Source organism: Tupaia chinensis, unplaced genomic scaffold, assembly GCF_000334495.1.
Source record: "Tupaia chinensis unplaced genomic scaffold, TupChi_1.0 Scaffold000099_1, whole genome shotgun sequence".
In the NCBI taxonomy this organism is placed as follows: Eukaryota; Metazoa; Chordata; class Mammalia; order Scandentia; family Tupaiidae; genus Tupaia; species Tupaia belangeri.
The window spans coordinates 3,058,524-3,082,513 of record NW_006159563.1 but is presented as its reverse complement, the minus strand read 5'-3'; the positions used below and the strand labels follow the sequence as shown (position 1 = coordinate 3,082,513).

Genomic DNA, 23,990 nt, shown 5'->3' with positions numbered 1-23,990 from the left:
ACCAGAACTTGTGGCTTGCTTTTTAATTTTCCCCTTCTCTCTTGTCTCTGGTGAGCACATATGCCATATAGCAAATTAAAAAAAATAAGAAGAAGCTCTCAAGAAAAAAGAAATATAAATACAAAAATATATTCTAAAAATGTTTCACAGAAGATCATGCACCCAGAAAAACATTTTCTTATTAATTAAATTTGCCTCACTTCCCTTTCCAATCCTTACAATGTTTCTCCCCACCAAGTTTTCCTCTCTACTCCACATCCCAGACTAGTTTGTTTTTTCTCTATAGTCAAACCAACTCTTTGCTTTCCCTTGTGAATACTTTTCTTCCCTTCTCATCTTGATCCTCCTACTCCTATCCTAATTGTCACCTACACTGATATGATGCTAAGTTTAACTCAATTCAAATAAATTTGGGAACCAGCAGTTAGCGTAATGGCTATGTCGTTGGACTCCCATGTAGTTGACCACGGTTCGCGTCCCGGACCCGGTGGCTTAAAACTCACGCCGGGCACGTGTGTATGCATGCCCAAGATCCCGAGAGGAGAATGGAGGAGAAGGGATTGCGGTGTGACCATCCCCCCTGGGGGGTGATTTCTTGCTTTCTGTCTCTCTGTCTCTCTCTGTCTGTCTGGCGAGCGCACACACCCTATAGCGAAAATCTCTCAAAAAAAAAGAAAAAAAATAAATTATATAATACCTATCATAGGCAAGCTATACAAGAAGAATAAGAACCAACCAGCCAATTGTAAATATGATACCATTCTAGAGAGCCAGCTGACTAACTCCAATGCTATTTGTTTCCTGGTTATTCTTGGCTATAACTAATGTCATCTATCAGATTCCAAAATCATCAGAGTGCTAGTGTACTGCAAGATTTGATTCCTACTACCAGATGAAAGAAGCTGGCTTCTCATGATCACCTATCCATTTATTTTCTCTACAATGTTATATATATATTTAATTTCAGGATATAAGCATATGTGTCTGAAGTTATTTTTAAAGTTTTATAATTTTATTTTGTTAAATAAAAATAAGGACCAGCCAGTTGCATGGTGGTTAAGGTGGCTGGATCCCACATAGCCAACTGTATGGTTCAAGTCCCTAAAAGCATGAAAGCATGCCAGACACATGTGCATGTGTCCCCAAAATCTTGAGAGGGGAATAAAGTTGAAGTGATTATGGTGTGGCCATCCCCACTAGGGGTTAAGTTCTCACTTTCCCTCTCTTTCTCTTTAATTAAATAAAAAATAAAATTTAAAAATAAGAAGTATATTAAAATGAGTCATGTTGGGACCAGCAGTTAGTGTAATGGCTATGTCGCTGAACTGCCATGTAGTCGACTGTGGTTCGAGTCCCAGACCCAGTGGCTTAAACTCACACCAGGTGCATGTGTGTGCGTGGCCAAGATCCCAAGAGAATAATGGAGGAGAAGGGATTGTGGCATGTCCATACCCCTGGGGCGTGATTTCTGACTTTCTGTCTCTCTGTCTGTCTCTGTCTCTCTGGCGAGCGCATGTGCCCTATAGCAAAAACCTCTCAAAAAAAAAAAAAAAAGTCATGTTTTCTGCAATTGAATTTATACTATTTTTAAAAGATTTATGTTTTGCTTCCATCAGAGAGAGACAGAAAGAAGACAGATTTGAAGATTCTCAAAAAGGTTTTCACATTGTGATCCACCCCCACCACCCCCACTCCTGGCCAGCCAAAATCATACAGATCTTTGCACACAACCAGCACATACAGAGACACCCCAGGGCACAAACCTAGGATCTTACCACTGGCTTCAGCATCACAGAGCATTGTGTTACTAATGCACTACCACGGCTAGCCAAGTAAAACTTCAAATAGGAAGTTTTTAAAAAGCCTGTATTTTTAAAGTGTACAAGTTGAAAAGACATTAACCTCAGAGGAAGAGTTTCTTGGCATCTTTATTTCTGAAATTAATGGAAAAGTTGGGAACATGTATTAAAGAATAGAAACAAGAAGTGAGTTTTCAAAGGCAATTTGATCCAGGTAAAGGTAATAAATAAACTGGGCATGGGAACTACTATGTAGCACCAGGCATGGCGCACACTGATAAAGAAAAAAGAGAAGACCAGGGAGATCCCATTAGAGACCAGGGAAGAGCTCCAGCAAGTAAAAGCACATACTTCTCTCTATTCCATTCCAAAGGCCGAAAGACCCTTCCTTCAAAAGCCTTTTACCATTCATCTCTCCTGAAGTGTACCCTGCTTATGTGTGCACGTGTCACTTTCATACACTTTCAATCTCTCCCACTCTTCTTACCAAATTTTCACCTCAGTACATATACAAGCTCAAATCAATTCTATTTTTAAAACAAAAACTGTTAAAGTTCTTCTGTGTTTAATTTTCAAATCACAACATACGTCCTCACAAACTTCAACTCCTTCAGTAACCCTTAAGCAGGAAAATGAGTTACAGTGGATGTAACTCGATTTCTTTTCAATTTCTTTTTTTTTTCTTTTGGAGAGGTTTTTATTTGTTTGTTTGGTTGTTTTATGTTTTGTTTTGTTTTTGTTTTTTTTGCTATAGGGCACGTGCACTCGCCAGACAGACAGAGACAGACAGAGAGACAGAAAGAGAGAAATCACCCCTCGGGGGGATGGCCATGCCGCAATCCCTTCTCCTCCATTCTCCTCTTGGGATCTTGGGCACACACGCACATGCGCCCAGTGTGAGTTTAAGCCACCGGGTCTGAGAATCGAACCGCCATTGACTATGTGGGAGTCCAGCGACATAGCCATTATGCTAACTGCTGGTCCCAGGTCTTCTCAATTTCACTCTCACCATTCTTCCGAAATTGTTCTCCCCAATACCACCAAAGTCCACCTTAACTTCCAATACAGGAAAAATTTAGGGTTTTGTTTTGTTTTTTAAACTTACACTTGCTGAGGAATTTGAATTGAACTATTGAATGCTCTCTACTGTGAATGCCATTCCTGGTGCTCATACACTTTCCCCTCCTGGTTACTCTCCTTCCTGTCCACCTACTTTTGAGGCTCCTCTTCATTTACCCATGCTTAAACACTGATTTCTCCCAGGGCTCCAAACCCAGGCCCTGTTTTTACTCATTACACTGGGCAGTTCTGTCTCTAAACACTCCTCACCTACAGCTTGGTTTGTGCTGGTAAATCCCAAACCATTACATACCTATCTCAGAGTGACAGGCCCAGATCTCTGACTTTCCATTGGGCATCTCAAAATTTAATGCATTCAAGGTAAATCATGGTTTTCTCTCTGAAGTCTGCTGCACTCTCTGTATTTCTTCAGTCTCGGTCAATAATATTACCGTCCATTCCTCATCCAAATATAAAACTTGGGAGCCTCCTTTATTCACCTCCAAACTGTTTGACATATGGGTATCTGGGATCTCTCACCCTAGCATCTTTCAACTGGACATTAACGATTGCCTAGTAACTGCCTCTGTTCTCAGCCCTCTGCTCCATCTATATGTTGATGCCAGGGAGTATCTAAAGGGAGAAATCTAATCGTGTCCTGCACTTTGTTTAAAATCTTGGGACTATAATCTGAAATCTTTGACGCTCATCAGGACTCCAGATTCTGGTCCTTGCTTTTGTTATTCTATCATTTCTTAGTACTGCACCTCCAGATCAACTGGCCCAAGCTTTCAGTCATCCCTTGCATACATGATCATCTCTTTCAAGATCTTTTTTTCTTTTTTTTGAGGAGGTTTTTGCTATAGAGTACGTATGCTCGCCAGAAAGACAGAGAGAGACAGACAGAAAGCAAGAAATCACTCTCCAGGGGAGATGGCCACGCCACAGTCCCTTCTCCTCCTCTTGGGATCTTGGGCATGCACTCACACGTGCCCAGCGTAAGTTTAAAGATACTGGGTCCAGGACACAAACCGCGGTTGACCACATGGGAATCCATCAACATAGCCATTACGCTAACTGTTGGTCCCTTTCAAGATTTTATACAAAATATTCCTCACCCCAAATACCTTTCTCTCACTCAAATAACTCTCCCAAGCTGAATATGCTCACACGTTAGCGTTAGTGTGCGATTATATTCCACACATGCTGGTTATAATACTTTTCTCTCCTATTGTTGGTTTCCTTGAGGACAACATAGTTTTGCACTTTGTAAATATTTGGTAGAGAGACTTAAATAACAAGACAACTCCAATTTCAAATATTTATACAAAATAGAAGTGAAAAGTCATAAAATTATAACTGGTCTATCTAGCATGGACTGTTCTTTTGACCAAGTGAGCAAGCAGTTAGTGCTTGAGGGATACGTGTTATCGTCATCATCTAGACCTCAACAGCAGCAATTGCTTTCCTGGTCAATTTAGGAAGGTATTATTATGTTATTATGACTATTATAGTCCTGAATCCCTAACCTAGAGCACAGATGATAAAGCCTAGTACAACAGAGTAAAAGACAAAAAGGACAGGCATTTGCTAGATTTAAAGTCCACAGTAACTGATAACATACAATGATTAGGAAGCTTAGGATCTGGGCATTTTTTTCTGGAAAAGAGGATTCACAGCTTTCATCAGTTCTCAAAAGAACCCCAAGACTTCAAAATTGTTAAGAATCATAGCATATATGAAGTAGGCATCTCAAAATGTATGTTAGTAATTTTAGGGCAGAAAACTATAAACATTAAAAATACTTTACCTAAATATCTTCCATATTAGTTTAAATAAATAAGGTCTAAAAACATTTATATGCCCATTATTTATCATGTATTTGCTATCTCCAACTAAGTACAAGTTACTTAAAATACCAAAGCCACAGAGGAAGGGCTCCCCTGAATATTAGAAGCACAGAAAAGGGAAGAGCAATGGCAGATTTGAGAGCTGCACTTTCTGGTAGTTTAGAAAGAAAAGCTGAAGTCTAGCAGCCTCAAAAAGCTTTAAATTCAGTTCACTATCAACTATCTACAGTATGGGAATAGGTTAAGTTCATAAGAAAGAGAGTGAAAGAGAAATAAGTACAAGAAAATAAATTAATGCTACAATGAGAAACTGTTAAATTCCTAACCTTGCTAAGCCACTGATCCAATTGGGAAAGGCTCCTAAAAGGATCTTATGCCACTCTGTAAAGCTGGCAGGAAACATACAAAATGTAAGGATATCAACAGCTGAGGAGACTCAATTACATTCAGAATACACGTTTTTTATAGTCTAGATCTAGGTATCAAACCTACAAAACTATATGAAAAGAATTTTACTTTTATATTATTTTAAAAACCAGTCTTAACCCACTCTGCACAATGATGGTGCTTAACTGTAATGAACCGTTGTTCCAAATACAGGAACAACTCTGAACCAAAGCTCTGCACCTGTTCCTGCCATACATACAGGAGACAAACAGGGGAAACCCACAACCACAACTGACCAAATGTGGTTCCATTCACCACAGGACTTCTAGTAAAGCATGCATTCAGGAGTGAGATTAAAAAGAGGAGAGCATTAAATAACGTACCAAGGAAGCCATGTGCATGGCACTAGAAGAGAGCTTTTGATTTTTCTTTTAAAGAAGATGCTGACAGGTAAGTATACATGACACTAAACAGGAAATGCTTCTAAGAGAAGAAATGCAAAATATACATGTGTATGTGTGTATATGTGTGTACGTGTATGTGTGCGTGTATGCATGTCTAGCTTGTCCGTGCAAATACCTGGACTGCCAATTCCTGCTACAAAGTCCCATACATGGACATATTGGTGCCACATGAATTTGTAAGCTCTAATATTAACTAAGCCTTAAACTACAGGGGAATTTTTGTGTGTATGCCTAGTCAGTTCTCTCTGGGTCTATATAAAATTATCTCAAAAAGTTTTTAACATTATTCTTCATTTTTCTAAAAATTAACTACCACCATCACCACTACCTCAAATACCCTCAGCAGAAGACCTCATATCCTACTTTAGCATAGAAAACAAAAGGCACTGAAAGAAGAAGTGAATGTCTTACCATCAAATCTACAAACATCCCTGCATCTCCTCTCACCACACTGGCAAAGACGGTCTTTTCTCTCTGAGTTACCAACACTCATGCTTTAGATCCCCATCTCCCTGGCTTTCTTGAGAGTTTTATATACTAATTATCCCCTCTCTCTGTATCTTCAACCTCTGCCTTTCTACTGTCTCCTTATAAACATGAAACCCATCCATTTCTCTCCCATCTAAAATGAGAAAATTTTCTCTCGAATCTACAATACTCCTTATTCCTCATCACAACTGAACTTTCTGAAAGAAATGGACTATATCCATAATTTCCCATTTCCTAAATTCCCAGTAACTTCTCAATCCAGAAGATTCTTGCTTCCTAGCCCATTGCTCAGTTCGTCAAAGTCATCAAGGGACATATTCATCTCTATCACTTGACCTTCCAGCCATAGTCAATACTACTGACATTTCTTCCTCCTCCTCAAAACTCTTGGTTTCTGTGAGAACTGTACATTCCTCCTATTTCTTCAGCATGGTCTCTGTCTCCTCTGTAACCCCCTCTTCCCTCCTCATTCTTAAATGTGAATGTTGCAAGGTTCTGTAAGGCCTAGTTCTCTCCTCACACAAGTGAAGGGCAGCACCATTCACTCATCTCCCCAACATTTCCACTTGGATGGTGTGCAGCTCAGTTTCAACATCCTAACAAGCTAAACTCTTCACCAAATTCTGCTAATTACTTCAAGACCTACATCCTTCAAATCCTACCACTTCTCTGCCTGCCCACTGATTATACACTAGTTCAAGTAACCAGTCTCTCTCTACCCCTTATCGCAACAGTCTTCTAAGTGCTTCTCTGCTTGGGGCTTAGTCCTGTTCTATCGATTATGACTTGCTACGAGGATGATTTTGTTCCTCTGGAGACTGACATTAATACTCCCCTGCTTAAGAAGTTAGCTGTGGGCCCAGCAGATGGAACTGTGGTTTAGGTGGTGGACTCTCACATGGCCGACTGTGGTTGGAGTCCTGGACCTGGTGGCTTGAAAATCACTCTGGGTGCATGTGTGTGCATGTGTGGCCAAAATTCTGAGAGAAGCATGGAAGAGAAGGGACTGCAATGTGACCTTCCCCCCTGGGGGGCAGTGATTTCTCACTTTACATCTCTCTGTTTCTCTCTGGAGATCACACATGCCCTATGGCAAAATCCTAAAAAATACACAATAAAAAAGGGAAAACAAAAATAAATAAAAAGTTAGCTGCACTGTATTGTCTTTAGAACTAAATGTAAGCTTCCAATTTACTAACTCAGCCTCATCCCTACTCTATCACCTTTACTTCCAGCATATTGAAATTCCTCCTACTCTTCCTATATGTCATACTCTTCCTCTCCCTCTGCCTCTCACTCTAGGTCTGCACACATGGTACGATCTATCCAGAACACACATGTGTCTCCCCATGTCTCCCTAGCCAACTCTAATACATACTTAAGGTCCTGGCTTAAATACCGGTTCCTCTAGATGAACTGTACTTGGTATGTGCCTACATCACACACTACATATCTTCCATAAAGTACTTTTTCTCACTGCTTATTTAGTTGTTTTCCCCAATAAATTGTCATCAGCAAGATGGTAGTGATTTGCATCTGTTTAATTTATTGGTATGTCCATAGTACCTCAGCATAGCAACTGGCACACTCAGTACTAGGCACTCAATATTTGTTGTCAGACGCAATAAATTCTGTCCACTAGGTTTTCATAGAGAAAGTTGCTCAGAGCCTCTTAAGTAAATGAAACTTTAAGACACCTCTAACATAGGGCAGAAATAAAAAGAAACATAAAGACATAAAAAGCTCAAGAGAGCTAAGTAAAAGTGTCAGCCTCATTTGCCACTGCAAGATGAGAAAGGAATGGCATTCCCTCCCAAATCTGTATGGTGATGTCCTAACCTCCAGTGTGAGAGCATTCAGAGCTGGGGCCTCTGAGAGATAATTAGATTTCGATGATGAAGTCCTGAGGGTAGGTTCCTCAAGATGGGATTAGTGCTCTTATAAGAAGAGAAACACAAAGTTTCCTCATTCTCTCCCCACTGCCATATATGGATACAGTAAGAAAGTGACTTTTGGGGCCAGCAGGTGGCATGGTGGTGAAGGCACTAGACTCCCACATGACTGACCACAGTTTGAACCCCAGATCTGGTGGCTTGAAAATTATGAAATGCATGTGGTTATGTGCCTAAAATCCTAAGAAGAGAGAATAGAGAAGAAGGGATTGTGGCTAGGCCATTCTCCTGGGAGGGCAGGGGGTGATTTCTCACTTTCCCTCTGTCTATCTTTCTCTGTCTCTCAGCAAGTGTACATGCTCTATGGTAAAAACCAAACTTTCAAAGAAAAAAAAAAAAAGTGACTGTCACAAGCACAGCTAAGAGCTTTCACCAGAAACTGACAGTGCTGCAACTTGATCTTAAACTTCCCCGAGGACTATGAGAAAACAAATGTGTTTTCATGTATTTTGTTTACACCACCCTGTTGTGGTATTTTCTTACGGTACCCTGATCCAACTAATACAGAACTGTACTCACAGTTGGAGAGTCCACTTACTGGTTCCAGTTCCAGCTGGGCTCAATAGTAGTATCTATAGGTTGGTTAAGTAACACTAAGACATGTTTTGAGGATTTTTTTTAAGTACTACCTTTCAGAAAACAATTTGAAAAATGAAAAAGATTAAAAGGGAAGCATGAAATCATAAACAGGTATAAGGCAGGCCTATAAGAATGCATTATTAATCTAGTAATAAGAAAAATACTTACCACCACCATGAATGTAAAAATCCTGGCGGTTCTCCCAATGTGATGTTTTTTTCCCATCTTATCTAAAATGAATAAAAGAAATAGTAAGTATTTTCCTAATAGTACTTTTTCCCACACATATTATAAATAAAGCCTATTTTTCCATTTAAAATACTATGGTAGGTAATATTTAATTTTTAATTATTTCCATATTATTCTTTACTCATGTTTTACAAGTATTCATTTTGCATAGTGATTTATGAACTGAATTAGTCTAGGAGAGAAGATGTCACCATTATTATCCTGAATTTGCTTCCCACTGTGCCTTTTATTAAGCTCTTGTCTCTTAGCTCTAAATCCATCTTTCTGTGCTCTTTTAAGATGCTGAGGCTAGGGATCCGCACACTACCCTTATCTTTCATTAAATGATTTCCTGTTTGGTCCCGTAAGCTAAGAGAGACTCTAAAGGGAGACTGGAAGTAGGAACAGGGGACTGGGCTGGCATCCTATTAGCTTGTTCTTGTCATGTCATTCCCAACAGCAGCTGCTCATCCCATTCTGGCTTCCTCCAACACCATCAGACCCAGTCTCGTCATGCCCTCAGCAACAGCAGCACAGTCAGGCAATGCCTCTCCTCAGAAGTTCTTTAAAAATAATAATAATGATAATGATAATAAATAAAATTAAACCTTTAAAAAAATCAGTTATCATCGACGACCCAGAAATCTGCAAGAGGTTGGGCTTAACCTGTAGACTCTAAATTTACCTTAAAGATTGAATTTTTAAATGAATGATTTCATTGATTTTATTTGAAGGATTTGAGAGAAGGAGGGCGTCTTTCATAAAATAAGAGCTAAAAAAAGATGGTGATATTAACTTAACAATTTATAATTTAGATGAGTTAGGATTCGCTATAATAAAAATTTAAAATAAGGTCAGTATCTCTCAAAAATGAAAAATTTTTGATAAATCCTTTTATAAAGTAAATTTAGATTAGATGTCAGAAATCTTGGCAGGTACTTACATGGTGTCTTTTTCTTTTTAAAGTTTATTTAGTTTGTCCCTGAGCAAGAGACAGACACATACAGAGAGACATCACTCCCAACATAGTCATGTCAACCAAACAACAGGCCCCACAGGATCATGGGCAAGTGTGTTTCTGGCATAGGGAGGTTTCTGACCCTAACAGGAAACCTTCTCACATGGGATTGCCTCACAGTGTCCTCTTCTACATCTGGCCCTCTATATGGTTCCTTTTGTAAGCAATGGATAGCAGCAAACATAAAAGGTAAAAATCCTTTTCTTCAGGGAGATTATACTTTAGTAGGCAAGACATACCATAAGCAATCTCCCCCAACACACACACACACACACACACACACACACACAAAGTAAATTATGTTTGCATTAGAAGATGACAGTTGTTATGGAGAAAAATAAAGCAGTGAAGGGAGTTAGAGCAGGAAAACATTGTAGTTACAGTTAGAAATAAGGTGATCCAGAAACGTTTTGAAAATAATTTCTATGTACATGTCATAGTTATTTAGTTTAAATAATAAAAATTATTTAACAATACTCTAATCAGCAAAATATGCTTATAGGCCTTTAACATTATTAAGAAGGAATAACTATAATTATGTATAGACTTCAGAAAAATAAAAGAAATTCTTTCCATCATCTTCTACAGAAGTTAGTTATGCTTATCCTAATAGGATTTAAAAAAAAAAAAAAAAAAAGTGGGACCAGCAGATGGCATAATGGCTATGTCACTGGACTCCCATGTGGTCGATTGCTGTTTGAGTCCGGACCTAGTGGCTTAAATTCATGCCAGGTGCATGTGCGTGCGTGCCCAAGATCCCGAGAGGAGAAGGGATTGTGGCGTGGCCATCCCCCCTGGTGAGTGATTTCTTGCTTTCTGTCTCTCAGTCTCTCTCTCTCTTTCTGGAGAGCCCATGTGCCCTATAGCAAAAACCTCTCCAAAAAAAAAAAAAGGAAGAAAAAAAGAAAAAGAATAGAAAAACTAGAAGGAGAAATTCCAGGAATTAATCAACCTGAAGTTAGAAAGACTAAATACAAACAATAATCCCAAATTTGTTATATACACTAGATTCTAATGAGAACTCCTCTAAGTAGTAGCACAGAGGTGGGCAAGTGGCATGGTGGTTATGCCGCCAGGTCTGGGACTCACAGTTGGCCATGTGGGATCCAGCTGCCATAACCACCACATCACTTTCTGGCCTACTGGTTGATGTCTTCTTACAAGTCCATAAGAACGGGCCTTCACAAACGTGACCCAGCCACACCAATATTCCTAAACCACTGGAACCAAACTAACCATACGAAGAGCAAGTTTTTCAAAGTAGTGTCCTTAAATTTCATTTCAGTTCATCTTGCTTTATATGGCTTGATCGTGAAATAAAACAGAGATATGTATTATTTTCAGTTAAAAGAAGAAAAATGAGAGATGACTTACAGAGGAGTGAAAGCAGCATAACTAGGTCTCAGTGCCAGGATGTGCTGGAGGCGGAATTAGCCTCACAGTCTAATGAACCCCACAACACCGCATCAGTTACTGAGCAGTCTCCCTTGCACTTCCACAACCTCCACAGTCAGTCACTGAGTATTACAGGAGATAAAGTACTGAGAAGCTATCTATACAGCTTTTATGAAAGGACGTCCGAAGGTAATCTGTTTGTATTTTATTTCACTTTGTGGTGCTTGTGTTTGTGGTGTGTGTGCATGTTTGTGGGAGTCTCACTCTGTGTCTCAGTCCACCTGCCTCCGACTTCTGAGTGACTGGGACTACAGGTGCATGCCACAACACCAGGTTTTTCAAGGTGAGCTGGCTAGCAATCAAACAAGGCCTCCAACGTGGCCTCAGTCTGCCAACTGCGTCCAACACACACTACTGTGGCTAGGCCCACCTGTATTTTAAACAAAATTACATGCTCTTATTTCTTGGAGAAACTCAAAATGCTTTACAAACACCATCACTTTCATCATCATTATATTTTTCACTATAGTGTATAGAGATCATCTTTCTCACTTTAAATTGCAAGTCTGTGTCTAAGCATCTGGAACTTCAGTCCATGAGACTGAAGTTAACACAGAAGCCATTCTTTTATCATTACCGAGTGAGCAATACTTTTTTTAAAATTTTTTTGAAGAAGTTTTTGCTACAGGGCGCGTGCGCTCACCAGACAGAGAGAGACAGAGAGATAGAAAGTGAGAAATCACCCCCCAAAGGGGATGGCCATGCCACAATCCCTTCTCCTCCATTCTCCTCTCGGGATCTTGGGCATGCACGCACATGCGCCCGGTGTGAGTTTAAGTCACCAGGTCCGGGACTCGAACCACGGTCGACTACGTGGGAGTCCAGCGACATAGCCATTACGCTAACTGCTGGTCCCCCCGAGTGAGCAATACTTAAAGCTATGCTTTAGGTAGTTCCAAAGAAGAAATAGTTCTACATAGAAATATGTTTCCATAGTGAAAGCATGCTCAAAAAAAGTAAAACAGAAAACTAAACAATAGTCACTGTACCATTGTAAAAAGAAAAAAAAAAAGAAAAATTATAAATAATATGAGAAACATTTATTAAATATAAAATAATTCTGGCACTTATATGCTACACAAGTGTCAATCATTTAAAAGGATGATATGTATATCTATATATCTTTATCTATATAGATAAATAAGATCCTGTTCTTAGTTTCTCAAGGTGGAGATTTAGATGGTTAGGAAACAGTAAGTATATTATAAAACCTTTTCTATTGGAAAAAGAAAATAGTTTGCATAAATGTATATGCATTTGAGTGTGTGTATATTAAAGAAACCACACCAAACTTAACAACTAATATCTGGAAAAAGGTACAGAAGGACTTTCATTTTAAAGTTGTGTTCTTTTATGTAATTTTTTAAAAAGTAAACAAGTATTTATGAATGGGTAGTGCTGATTAATGGTCAGAAAATACTCCTAAATGTCCACATTTTAGCAACATTTTTTTTTGCTATTTATGAATAGGTATTTTCTATTTTACTGAGTCTCGCAGGCTTCAGGATTCCTCAGGTACTAGGATGGCGTCTATGCTAACATTTCTCTTTATTCTGTTTATCCTTCTTCCATTATCTCAACCCTAATTTGTACTCCCCTAATTCTAAGGTTCTTTGCCATTTAAATATCCACTTCCTTCTTCCTTCATTTGACTAGTTATATATAACTTTCAGAAAAATTTCAAGGCCAATTCCTACTGCCATAGTCTACATTCCAGGACTCTGTCTATGATTTTATGTGTCTATTATACAACCTAGCATTTCAGCATTTCTACACAAAATTGAATTAAATTTTAAATTTAATTTTAATTTTAAAATTTAAAATTTCTACAACCAACATTGAATCATGAACAAAAGATATATTGACAAAAGTAAAATATGCCTTGTAGTATAATAATAAATCAGAAATTATCTGATACCTTCTTCTAGAAATTTATGCAAAATTGTATACACATAAAAATCAATTTTCATTGAAGTACTGTTTGTTATTAAAAAAGAATGGAAACAACCTAATGTCCTTCATGAAAGGCTGGTGAAATACACTGTAGCGCATTGCACAGAATGAAATACTCTATGAGTATTAAAAGGGAATCATGACATTGCATGAACCAATATTCCAAAATCTTACAAGTGAAACAAAACTCCAAGCACAGAACAGTTTGTATAATAAAATAACATTTGTGTACATAAAAAATGATGCCCTCACACACACATGAACATATAAAGGTAGGTACACACACACACACACACACACACACACTTGCTTAATTTTTTATCGTTATTTGTTTCTGGCAAGGTATACTGGTCACTTACCTATTATCTCTCAGCACCATATCAACTTTTCTACTCTACACTTGGGGCTGAGATCCTGAAAATTCTTAGCCTCCTTATCCACCAGCATAATTACTCATAAGTTCTGCCACTAGGAGACACTAGCAGGAGAGATCAAAAGGCAGGAGGAAGAAGAGAAGCTTCCTGCCTCTGGCTCTCAAAATAAAGCAAATGCTGGCTGCTGCACAGCAGGGAGCAGCAAGGAGCAGCACAGCAGGGGTGAGGCAGTGTGAATATGAGCAATACCTTTCTAGAGATTCTAGCCTTGTCCATGTGAGAGCTCTTTGGCAGGTCCAGACTGACATAAACAGCACTCCAACAGCACAGCAGCAGGTTTAAGACATATGGGTTCTGGGAGCCAGCAGTTAGCATAATGGCTATGTCGCTGGACTCCCACGTAGTCGACCGCGGTTCGCGTCCCAGACCCGGTGGCTTAAAACTCACCCTGGGCGCATGTGCGTGCATGCCCAAGATCCTGAGAGGAGAATGGAGGAGAAGGGATTCCCCCCTGGGGGGGTGATTTCTCTCTTTCTGTCTCTATGGCTTTCTCTGTCTGTCTGGCGAGCGCACGCGCCCTATAGCAAAAACCTATTAAAAAAAAAAAAAAAAAGACATATGGGTTCTTAGGGAACAGCAGGTGGCATGGTGGCTTAGGCACTGGGTTCGGAAATGGCTGACCGTGATTTGTTAAAGTTAAATAATTCTTTAAAAATAAAAAGACATGGTTTTCTGGGGCCAGCAGGTAGCACAGTGGTTAAGGCGCTGGATCCCACATGGCTGACCGCAGTTTTAGTCCTGGACTAAGCGGCTTAAAAAAATCACACCAGGATTGTGCACGCATGCCCAAAATCTCAAGAGGAGAATGCAGAGGGATGCAGCGTGACCATTCCCTCTGGGGGGCATGATTTCTCACTTTCCCTGTCTCTCCAGAGAGCACACACACCCTGCGACAAAAATCTTAACAACAACAACAACAACAAAAAAGACTTACGGATTCTAAATTTTTCAGTCTTCCTAAATCCTCTCATACTTTTTGAATGTTAGCAAAATTTTTAAAATTAATACTATGAAATGATCAAACTAGACCCTGTATTAAGAGCATGTGTATGTAAGTTTGTTTACAGACAAAATTTCTGAAAACTCTTATTTTTTTAGCTATAACCTCCTATCCACCATAATTCTTTAAAATTTTCCAGGTGTAGAAGTATAGGTATAGCTTTACACTAAACTAAATGTTTAAAAAATTAGAGTGGGTAAAAATGTTTACATTTTAATTTTTAAAATGAAAGCCATTAGCTGTTGCAAAATCTGATTGCACTGTGAGGCAGGTTGCCTAAAACTGTGCTGTTAACAAGAAATCCAATGTTTCTATGTGGCTATGTAATTTAAAATGAACTGAACGCACCTCAGTTGCACATGCCACATGTCACATTTCAGGTGGACAACAGTCACAGTGAATAGCACTGCCCTGACAAGACAGTACAGATTAGAGATCATTTCCACAATCACAACATTTCACTGGACAGTGGTTTGCTAAAGAGGGAAGAAAGAAGTTCTCTTAAAAAGGACTACCTTTTATTGGAGAAACTTAACAAATCTTTTCTTTTTATTATTTTTCATTTGTATTACTTTTGACTCCAAAAAACCAGAAGCCCTAGGAATGGTGTAAAAGTAAAGGATAGCATAAAGGAAAGCAAATACTAGATATTCTATATAATGAGAATTTAGGAGGTTAAAAATAATCTTTCAAAAAGTTTGGGAGGGGAAATTTGGGAGGGGAAATTCAGAAAAAAGAGACCATGGGGGAGGTTGCAAGGAGTCACCAAGATGGAAGGCAAATGAAAAACAGTGGAAAATTCCTTGTGGCAAGACCAGAGAACTTGAGCTTCACTGTATCTAATAGTAGTAAATGTGGTGCCTTTACTATACATGCTTAATGTTTTCAGTCACCCCTAATCATCAGTAGGAGAACTCTTTTATTTATAAGGGCAATGAGTTATAGTGCCCTTGTGTAGTTATAAGGGAAACCAAAAACTTCATGAAGACAAAAAGGAATACACCGTAAGAGGGAAAAGAGTGAGGCTGTAATAGTCAACAGGAGCAAGAAATTATAGCAGAGAAGCCTGAGCATCCCGACAAGGCTCAAAAATACTGGAGAAGACTCCAGAGAACCTACTAACATGCCGGATCAGAGTTGGAGTCGTTAGATGGTCAGGGTAACAGCAAAAGGTGGAGGAGGACTGTGATTCACACAAGTGACAGATACTGAGAGTGTATATGTCCATATGGCTCATATATGTACAGAAATTAGAAGGAAGAAGGAAGCAGTAGCAGCAACCATACAAGACAGAAAAAAATGCTGGTCAAAGAAAAAGAAAACTTTTTTTATATTTTTGCCATAGGGTACATGTGCTCACTGGAGAGAGACAGAAGAAGGTTAAGTAAGAACTCACTCCCCGCAGGGGAGGATGGCCATGCCACATTGCCTTCTCGTTCATTCTCCTCTTAGGATTTTAGGCATGGATACACATGCATCTGACATTATTCTCAAGCTACTGGGTTCGGGGCTCAAACTGCAGTTGGCCATGTGTCCAGTGCCTTAACTATCACACCACCTGCTGGCCCTATGCCTGATGTGTTTTTCAAGTTGCTGTCCCGGGACTCAAAAGGCATAGTCAGCCATGTGGGGTCCAATACCTTAACCACCACCCACATGTTGACCTCAGTCAAAATTTTTTAACTTTTAATTTTTTCCTTTAATTTACTAGAGGGCACATGCACTCATTGGGAGAGAGAAAGAATGAAAGAACAAAAAAGAGAGAGAGAAACTAAAATGCACCACCTCCACCCCCCACACCCCCCAATGGTTACATGCAATCCCTTCTCCTCCATTTAGGATTTTGGGCACAAACACATATGTGACCAGAAGGTTTTCAAACTGCCAGGTCCAAGATCCAAGACTTGAACCACATAGTCAGCCATGTGGGATCTAGCTTCCTTAACCCCATGCCACTGGCTAGCCCCTCAAATTTTTAATAACACTTTTGAGCATTCCCTAAATGCCAGGCACCATTACAAGCAATTTATGTGTACTCATTTAAGCCTAAACACAACTCATATATATTAGGTCACCAGGAAAGTCATGACGTATTTTTCTGTGTTTTTCTATGCAAAAATGTGTCATGACCTTCTTGATGACCCAATATTACTAGTGTCTCTATAACTGAAAAACAAAACAAAAAACGAGTAAGTAAATAAATAAGATGTGCACATAATTCAAAGGTATTCTGGCCCAAATAAGTGTTCCTACCTACTATACTACATTGCCTCCAAATTAAATAATAGAAAAAAATAACTATCATTTTTTCTCTTTACTTCATACAGGTAAAAGAGAGAATAGAATTTTAGAGTCTATGGTGGTCAATAACTTAGCATTCTGAATAGAATCTGAAGAAGCAATCCATAACATGTTCTTAAGCTTCTATTTCAGACTAATGTGTTGGGTAATTTATGACAAATGAGGCCTCATAGTACAGTATGACACATATAGTTATAAGGGAAACCAAAAACTTCATGAAGACAAAAAGGAATACACCGTAAGAGGGAAAAGAGTGAGGCTGTAATAGTCAACAGGAGCAAGAAATTATAGCAGAGAAGCCTGAGCATCCCGACAAGGCTCAAAAATACTGGAGAAGACTCCAGAGAACCTACTAACATGCCGGATCAGAGTTGGAGTCGTTAGATGGTCAGGGTAACAGCAAAAGGTGGAGGAGGACTGTGATTCACACAAGTGACAGATACTGAGAGTGTATATGTCCATATGGCTCATATATGTACAGAAATTAGAAGGAAGAAGGAAGCAGTAGCAGCAACCATACAAGACAGAAAAAAATGCTGGTCAAAGAAAAAGAAAACTTTTTTTATATTTTTGCCATAGGGTACATGTGCTCACTGGAGAGAGACAGAAGAAGGTTAAGTAAGAACTCACTCCCCGCAGGGGAGGATGGCCATGCCACATTGCCTTCTCGTTCATTCTCCTCTTAGGATTTTAGGCATGGATACACATGCATCTGACATTATTCTCAAGCTACTGGGTTCGGGGCTCAAACTGCAGTTGGCCATGTGTCCAGTGCCTTAACTATCACACCACCTGCTGGCCCTATGCCTGATGTGTTTTTCAAGTTGCTGTCCCGGGACTCAAAAGGCATAGTCAGCCATGTGGGGTCCAATACCTTAACCACCACCCACATGTTGACCTCAGTCAAAATTTTTTAACTTTTAATTTTTTCCTTTAATTTACTAGAGGGCACATGCACTCATTGGGAGAGAGAAAGAATGAAAGAACAAAAAAGAGAGAGAGAAACTAAAATGCACCACCTCCACCCCCCACACCCCCCAATGGTTACATGCAATCCCTTCTCCTCCATTTAGGATTTTGGGCACAAACACATATGTGACCAGAAGGTTTTCAAACTGCCAGGTCCAAGATCCAAGACTTGAACCACATAGTCAGCCATGTGGGATCTAGCTTCCTTAACCCCATGCCACTGGCTAGCCCCTCAAATTTTTAATAACACTTTTGAGCATTCCCTAAATGCCAGGCACCATTACAAGCAATTTATGTGTACTCATTTAAGCCTAAACACAACTCATATATATTAGGTCACCAGGAAAGTCATGACGTATTTTTCTGTGTTTTTCTATGCAAAAATGTGTCATGACCTTCTTGATGACCCAATATTACTAGTGTCTCTATAACTGAAAAACAAAACAAAAAACGAGTAAGTAAATAAATAAGATGTGCACATAATTCAAAGGTATTCTGGCCCAAATAAGTGTTCCTACCTACTATACTACATTGCCTCCAAATTAAATAATAGAAAAAAATAACTATCATTTTTTCTCTTTACTTCATACAGGTAAAAGAGAGAATAGAATTTTAGAGTCTATGGTGGTCAATAACTTAGCATTCTGAATAGAATCTGAAGAAGCAATCCATAACATGTTCTTAAGCTTCTATTTCAGACTAATGTGTTGGGTAATTTATGACAAATGAGGCCTCATAGTACAGTATGACACATACAGTAAAAAAAATACAAAAATTTTAAGAAGGAGAAAAAAGTCTAGAATCTCTCTACCACTCTGATTTTTCATTGTATTTGTTAAGGACATTAAGCCTCATTCTAAGGCATGAATACCATGCAAAACTTCAGAAATGAGCATATGATCTCCATATAATGAAGCAATATAATTAGGAAAAACATAGCTTCTAATGAATCCAAAGTAATAGAAACTGATACAGAATAGAAAATATTTCTTAGCTGTTTGTAATTATTGAATGCTGAAGGATAAAAAAGATAAAGCAGAAGGGCTTTTATTGATAATATTTCTATAGAATATTCAAATGAACTATATATACCATTCAGGTAGAGATTTAAAATCTGTCATGAATCAGAAATAGCACAGAGTTAGTTAGCACAATCTATAAGAGTTAGAAGAATGTTTTGATTTCCAATGCTTTCTCATTTAATTGAAAAAAAAAAAAAGTGGACTAAACATAATTATATCCTCCACTCCTCTAACCCATAACGAAAGCCATCAAAAGCAGTTCAACACCTGACGGCCCAGGTTTAGGGCACTTTAGAAAGGCTACATCCAGGTGGGAGAGGGGCTCCTTCAGATGATTGTCTGGAGCTCCAGTGTGACCTTCTCACATCTTTTTTTTTTTTTTTTTGAGAGGTTTTTGCTATAGGGCACATGCGCTCACCAGCCAGACAGAGAGAGACAGAGAGACAGAAAGCGAGAAATCACCCCCCAGGGGGGATGGTCACACTGCAATCCCTTCTCCTCCATTCTTCTCTCGGGATCTTGGGCTGGCACGCACATGCGCCCGGCATGAGTTTAAACCACCGGGTCCGGGACGCGAACCACGGTCAACTACGTGAGAGTCCAGTGACATAGACATTATGCTAATTGCTGGTTCCCACCTTCTCACATCTTTGTACATAAGAAAAAGACTACGCAATTGAAAGAAGTGTCTAGCATGGAAAAGCTTGATTCAATACCATCATTCATATCCACATTTATCTTGTGGGAGAATGTAAAACTTGAAAAAACTATTCTATTTTACCTTGAACCAGGGTGAGAACGTTGGATATCTGAATAACTATAGTGCCATTTCAGTCATTTCATTTTTATGGTAATAACCAGCCAAGTAAGTAGCTCTCCCCAGTTTAAGTGTCTGTGTAACAGTTCTGAATTAGGTAAAAATGTGGGGAAGACTAGGGAGGATTTAGATAGGAAGGCTCTTTACTATTCAGACTATTGATAGGTAAGAAGTCATTCACAACCAGCAGCCTTAAATTCTCCCTATGCTCTAAGTGAAACAAAGGAAGAAAGCAACCCTAAATAGGGTACAAAATAGGCTCTAAATATTACACTCGCCTTTTCTTTTTCTTTCTTTCTTTCTTTTTTTTTTTTTAAGAGAGATTTTTCCTATAGGGACTGTGCACTGTGGGAATGGCTGGCAGAAATCTCCCTGTAGAGGGTATGGTCATGGAGCAATCCCTTCTCCATTCTCCTCTCAGGATTTGGGGCATGCATGCACATATACCCAGCAGGAGTTTTAAGCCACAGTTTAGTGGGACGGTCATATAGATGCCAGAGTACAGACGATGATGTTATTTGTTTATTTAAAACTTCAAAAGATCTCTTTTGTCAAGAAAACCAATACAAATTCAAATTTCCTGGCACAGTATGAAAAGGTCTTCATGTAAGGAACCCTAAAAATATACTATCAGTTTACAGAAATGATGCTCTGAAAAGCCTTCCTAGGAAAAGCTAATTTTAAAGTTAATTAGGCAGTAAAAAGAGGAGAATTTGGTAGAGGGAATATGCCATTGCGTAAAGCTCAGAAAGAAGCCTCTATGGTATATAAGGCAAACCCAAGCAGTTAAATACTGTAGAAACTTAAAATGTGAGGGAGAAATAAGCAAGCTATTGAAGTTTGACCAGTTGAAATGATCAAGAACTACAGGGTACACTTAGTAATGGCCTGTCACAAGTCTACCTCTAGGCTTCTATCTTTAAATTCAGAAAACGTAATAGAATGTATTTTCTCTTCTTTATTTTTATTTTAAAATAACTATCCAAATAATACGTGTATTCCTTGTTTTATAAAAAGTCCAACAATTAAGGGGAAAAATCTCCTTCAATATCTTTAACATCCCCACTCTCAGAATCAATTAGTCTGGCATGTACATTGATTTTCTATATTTTATGCTCATAAATATATACCTACAAAAATATAAAGCATTGCTTTATGTTCAAAGGTTTCCACATAAATGGCATACTGCAGCTTCCTTTGTTTATGAGACAATGTTTCAGAAGGTAATTCATGTAAATCCAAATAGATCTAACTTACACTCAGTAATTTAGCCAATTCCCCTACGTTGATTATTTAACTATGAGAATATATTTCCACAGCACCACTCAGAGTTTGGCAGTTTAGAAAGTGAAAAGTAGTTCTACACTCATCTCCAAAATCCAGAGACACGTGTCTTCTGGGTGGCAAAGCTCACCAACTTCATTTTCAGTTTAACTGATTTCTCTTTTGAAATTGAGTCGGACTAATAAATCAGAGAAATCTTCATATTTATATTCCAAATGAAGGCAGAGAAAACAAAATCATAGTAAATGCTTGTCAAAATGTGTGAATCTCCTCTGAAATTCTAATTTTATTTCTAGTAAATAGCCCTAGAAATTTTGTAGATCTGTTTTCCATGAGTCCAGGGCTCATGAGTGCAGTTATCTAGTTAACTTCTCAACCTGCACAACATATTTCAATCCAAAGCCTGAACTTCTTTAGTAAGTTAGTGTCATCTCTGTCTGTATTTCACATGCCAGAGGGTGCAGCATGTGTGCTCACCAGAGAGGAGAGGGAGTAGGCACCCCCCATGGAACATGGCCACACGACAATACTTTCTGTTCTCTCTCTCCATCCTTTTAGAATTTGGGACGCACACACACATCACCTGACATGTTTTTCAGACCGCAAGGTCCAGGATTTGAACTGCATGATTAACCATGTGGGATCCAGTTCCTTTAACCACCAGGGTTAGCCTGCATTTTTCTTTTTTCAATGAAGTTTAATAACCACTGTTGGTGACATCTTATAATACTGAAAAGAAAATTCAGTCTTGGGAGCCCCTGAGGAATCAGCAAGTTAAGCCAATTCAAAACAGAGAGAAGGAGATCAGTATATCCTTTCATCAAGTTCTCAGTTTCATTAAAATAAAATTAAAAATTTCTATAGTCAGCTTCATTTTCTTTTCAATATTCTTTAAGTTGGCAGTGGTTAAGAATATAAATATTAAGGAAATCCCTCTTGGAAATCTCAGTCACTTCTTCAGTAATAATACAAAACAATGACTGCCACTTAGAAAGGTTAGCTGAACATCTCGTTAAGCATCTAATGAAACATAGATACACCAGACTTCTGTTTTGATTTGAACAGGCGTGTTTTTTTTTTTTTTGAATGGTTTTTGCTATAGGGCGCGTGCACTCGTCAGAAAGACAGAGAGACAGAAAGCGAGAAATCACCCCCCCCAGGGGGGTTGGCCACGCTGTACTCTCTTCTCCTCCATTCTCCTCTCAGGATCTTGGGCACGCACGCACGCATACACGTTTTAAGCCACCAGATCCAGGACTTGAACCGCAATCGACTAGATGGGAGTCCAGCGACATAGCCATTACGCTAACTGCTGGTCCCTGAATAAACTTTTTAAATCAAATTTTCATTACACTGCATACAGTCCTTCTACAGTAAAGCAATTTTCTTATGTTTTCTGACTAAACCTCTAAAATACCTTATTTGCAAATAGACCCAATAGTTCACATATAATAATTAATTGCAAATAAGATGGGTGGATCTAGCCATGGTGGCACAGGCAGTAATGCTAAGTGATACTGGATCCACATGGGAAGACTTGGGGTTTGGATCCCGGGTTGACCTGAACATGCTGGGCACAACATGGCATACCTGTGATCCTGGCTTGCTAAGACTGTTAGAGGTTCCTTTCTCTTTGTCTCTCTCTCTCTCTCTCTGTTCCAAGTACTTGAAATAAGATTATCAAGATGTTTTCTAACTAAAAACAATCAGGCGGCCGGCAGGTGGCTAAGGATGCTGGACTCCCACATGGCTGACCACGGTTTGAGTCCTGGACCTGGTTGCTTGTTCTCTCTCTCTCGCTCGCTCACTCACTGTGTCCCTCTCTGGTCAAATTAAAATAAGTAAATAAATAAAATAAAAGCTAAATAAAATAATTCTTTTTTACAAATCAGTATATTATTACTTACACAAAATAAAAACAAACAAAAATCACATTTTCCAAAATTGTGAATGCCCAACCAAGATATTGTTTGAACTAAGTATATAATGAGTTTTTTTTTTAAATAAATTTTCTTGATTGCTGCTGCCATGCTACTATTACTTTCCATCTGTAAGGAGGGAAAATGGCTAAAGGTTGACTAGAAGTCACAGAAATGCCATTCAGATATAGTAAAAATGCTCACATATAATCTACAAAGACTATATTGTGCATACTAGTAACTGAGCATTTACTATATATAATATATAACAATCCATTTTTTCAAATAATTGTTACACTATATTTCCATTCATTTATATAATGAATGCAATGCAGAAAATACATAAAACATACCTCTGATAAAAATGTTTGGGCCGATTTCTGAGCTCCTACATGGAGCAGATATTCATATACATAGAGTGCTAACCTGGAAAACGAATAAAACATTTATTGAGAAGAGAAATATTTAAAATTCATTCTTTACATAATGCACATATTTTTCTATTGCAAAAGTATTTTACATCCTAACAGTTACAGAAAATCAACTCTTTGCATACCCTTTCATTGGGAATGTCTACATGTATTTTCAGAAAAAATTCAAGTAATTAAAATAGCACATGAAGGAAAAGATTAATATGTTTTTTCTTGGCAAGAAATATCTAAATATGAATATTTTTCTTGAATTATCTCACTTATTATAACCTCATTTCTTTTGCTATACTTCCTATAACAATTTAAAAACAAATATTAATCATTTCTAAATTATATTTAAGGATGTAATTATCTTTCGTTAGTAAAATGAATGCATTAAGTTCTTGAACTTGTCCAACAACTTTATGTCCTTCAGTCTTTTCGATGTATGTTAATGTAAACCCTATCTATTCTTAGGATCATATTCCAAAACTTTATTAAATGCCCATTCTAATATTTGTTCAGTAACCTCTCCTTAAACTTCAGGCTTGATTGTAAGCCAATTAATATTTTACTTTATAAAGCATTGAAATTCACAGCA

General features: G+C 38.4%; 1 protein-coding gene across 5 annotated transcripts in view; it reads right to left on the bottom strand.

Annotated features, from left to right (window-relative positions):
• The window catches only part of SSBP2 (single stranded DNA binding protein 2), a 334,115-nt gene that overhangs the window by 209,037 nt on the left and 101,088 nt on the right, over positions 1-23,990 (bottom strand). For all 5 annotated transcript variants that reach the window (XM_006143492.3, XM_006143490.3, XM_006143493.3 and 2 more), the window contains exons 2-3: positions 23,333-23,405; positions 8,748-8,809 (exon numbers count right to left, since the gene is read on the bottom strand). In XM_006143492.3, the coding sequence (XP_006143554.1) occupies positions 8,748-8,809; positions 23,333-23,405 (135 nt within the window). The remainder of the gene's footprint in view (positions 1-8,747; positions 8,810-23,332; positions 23,406-23,990) is intronic.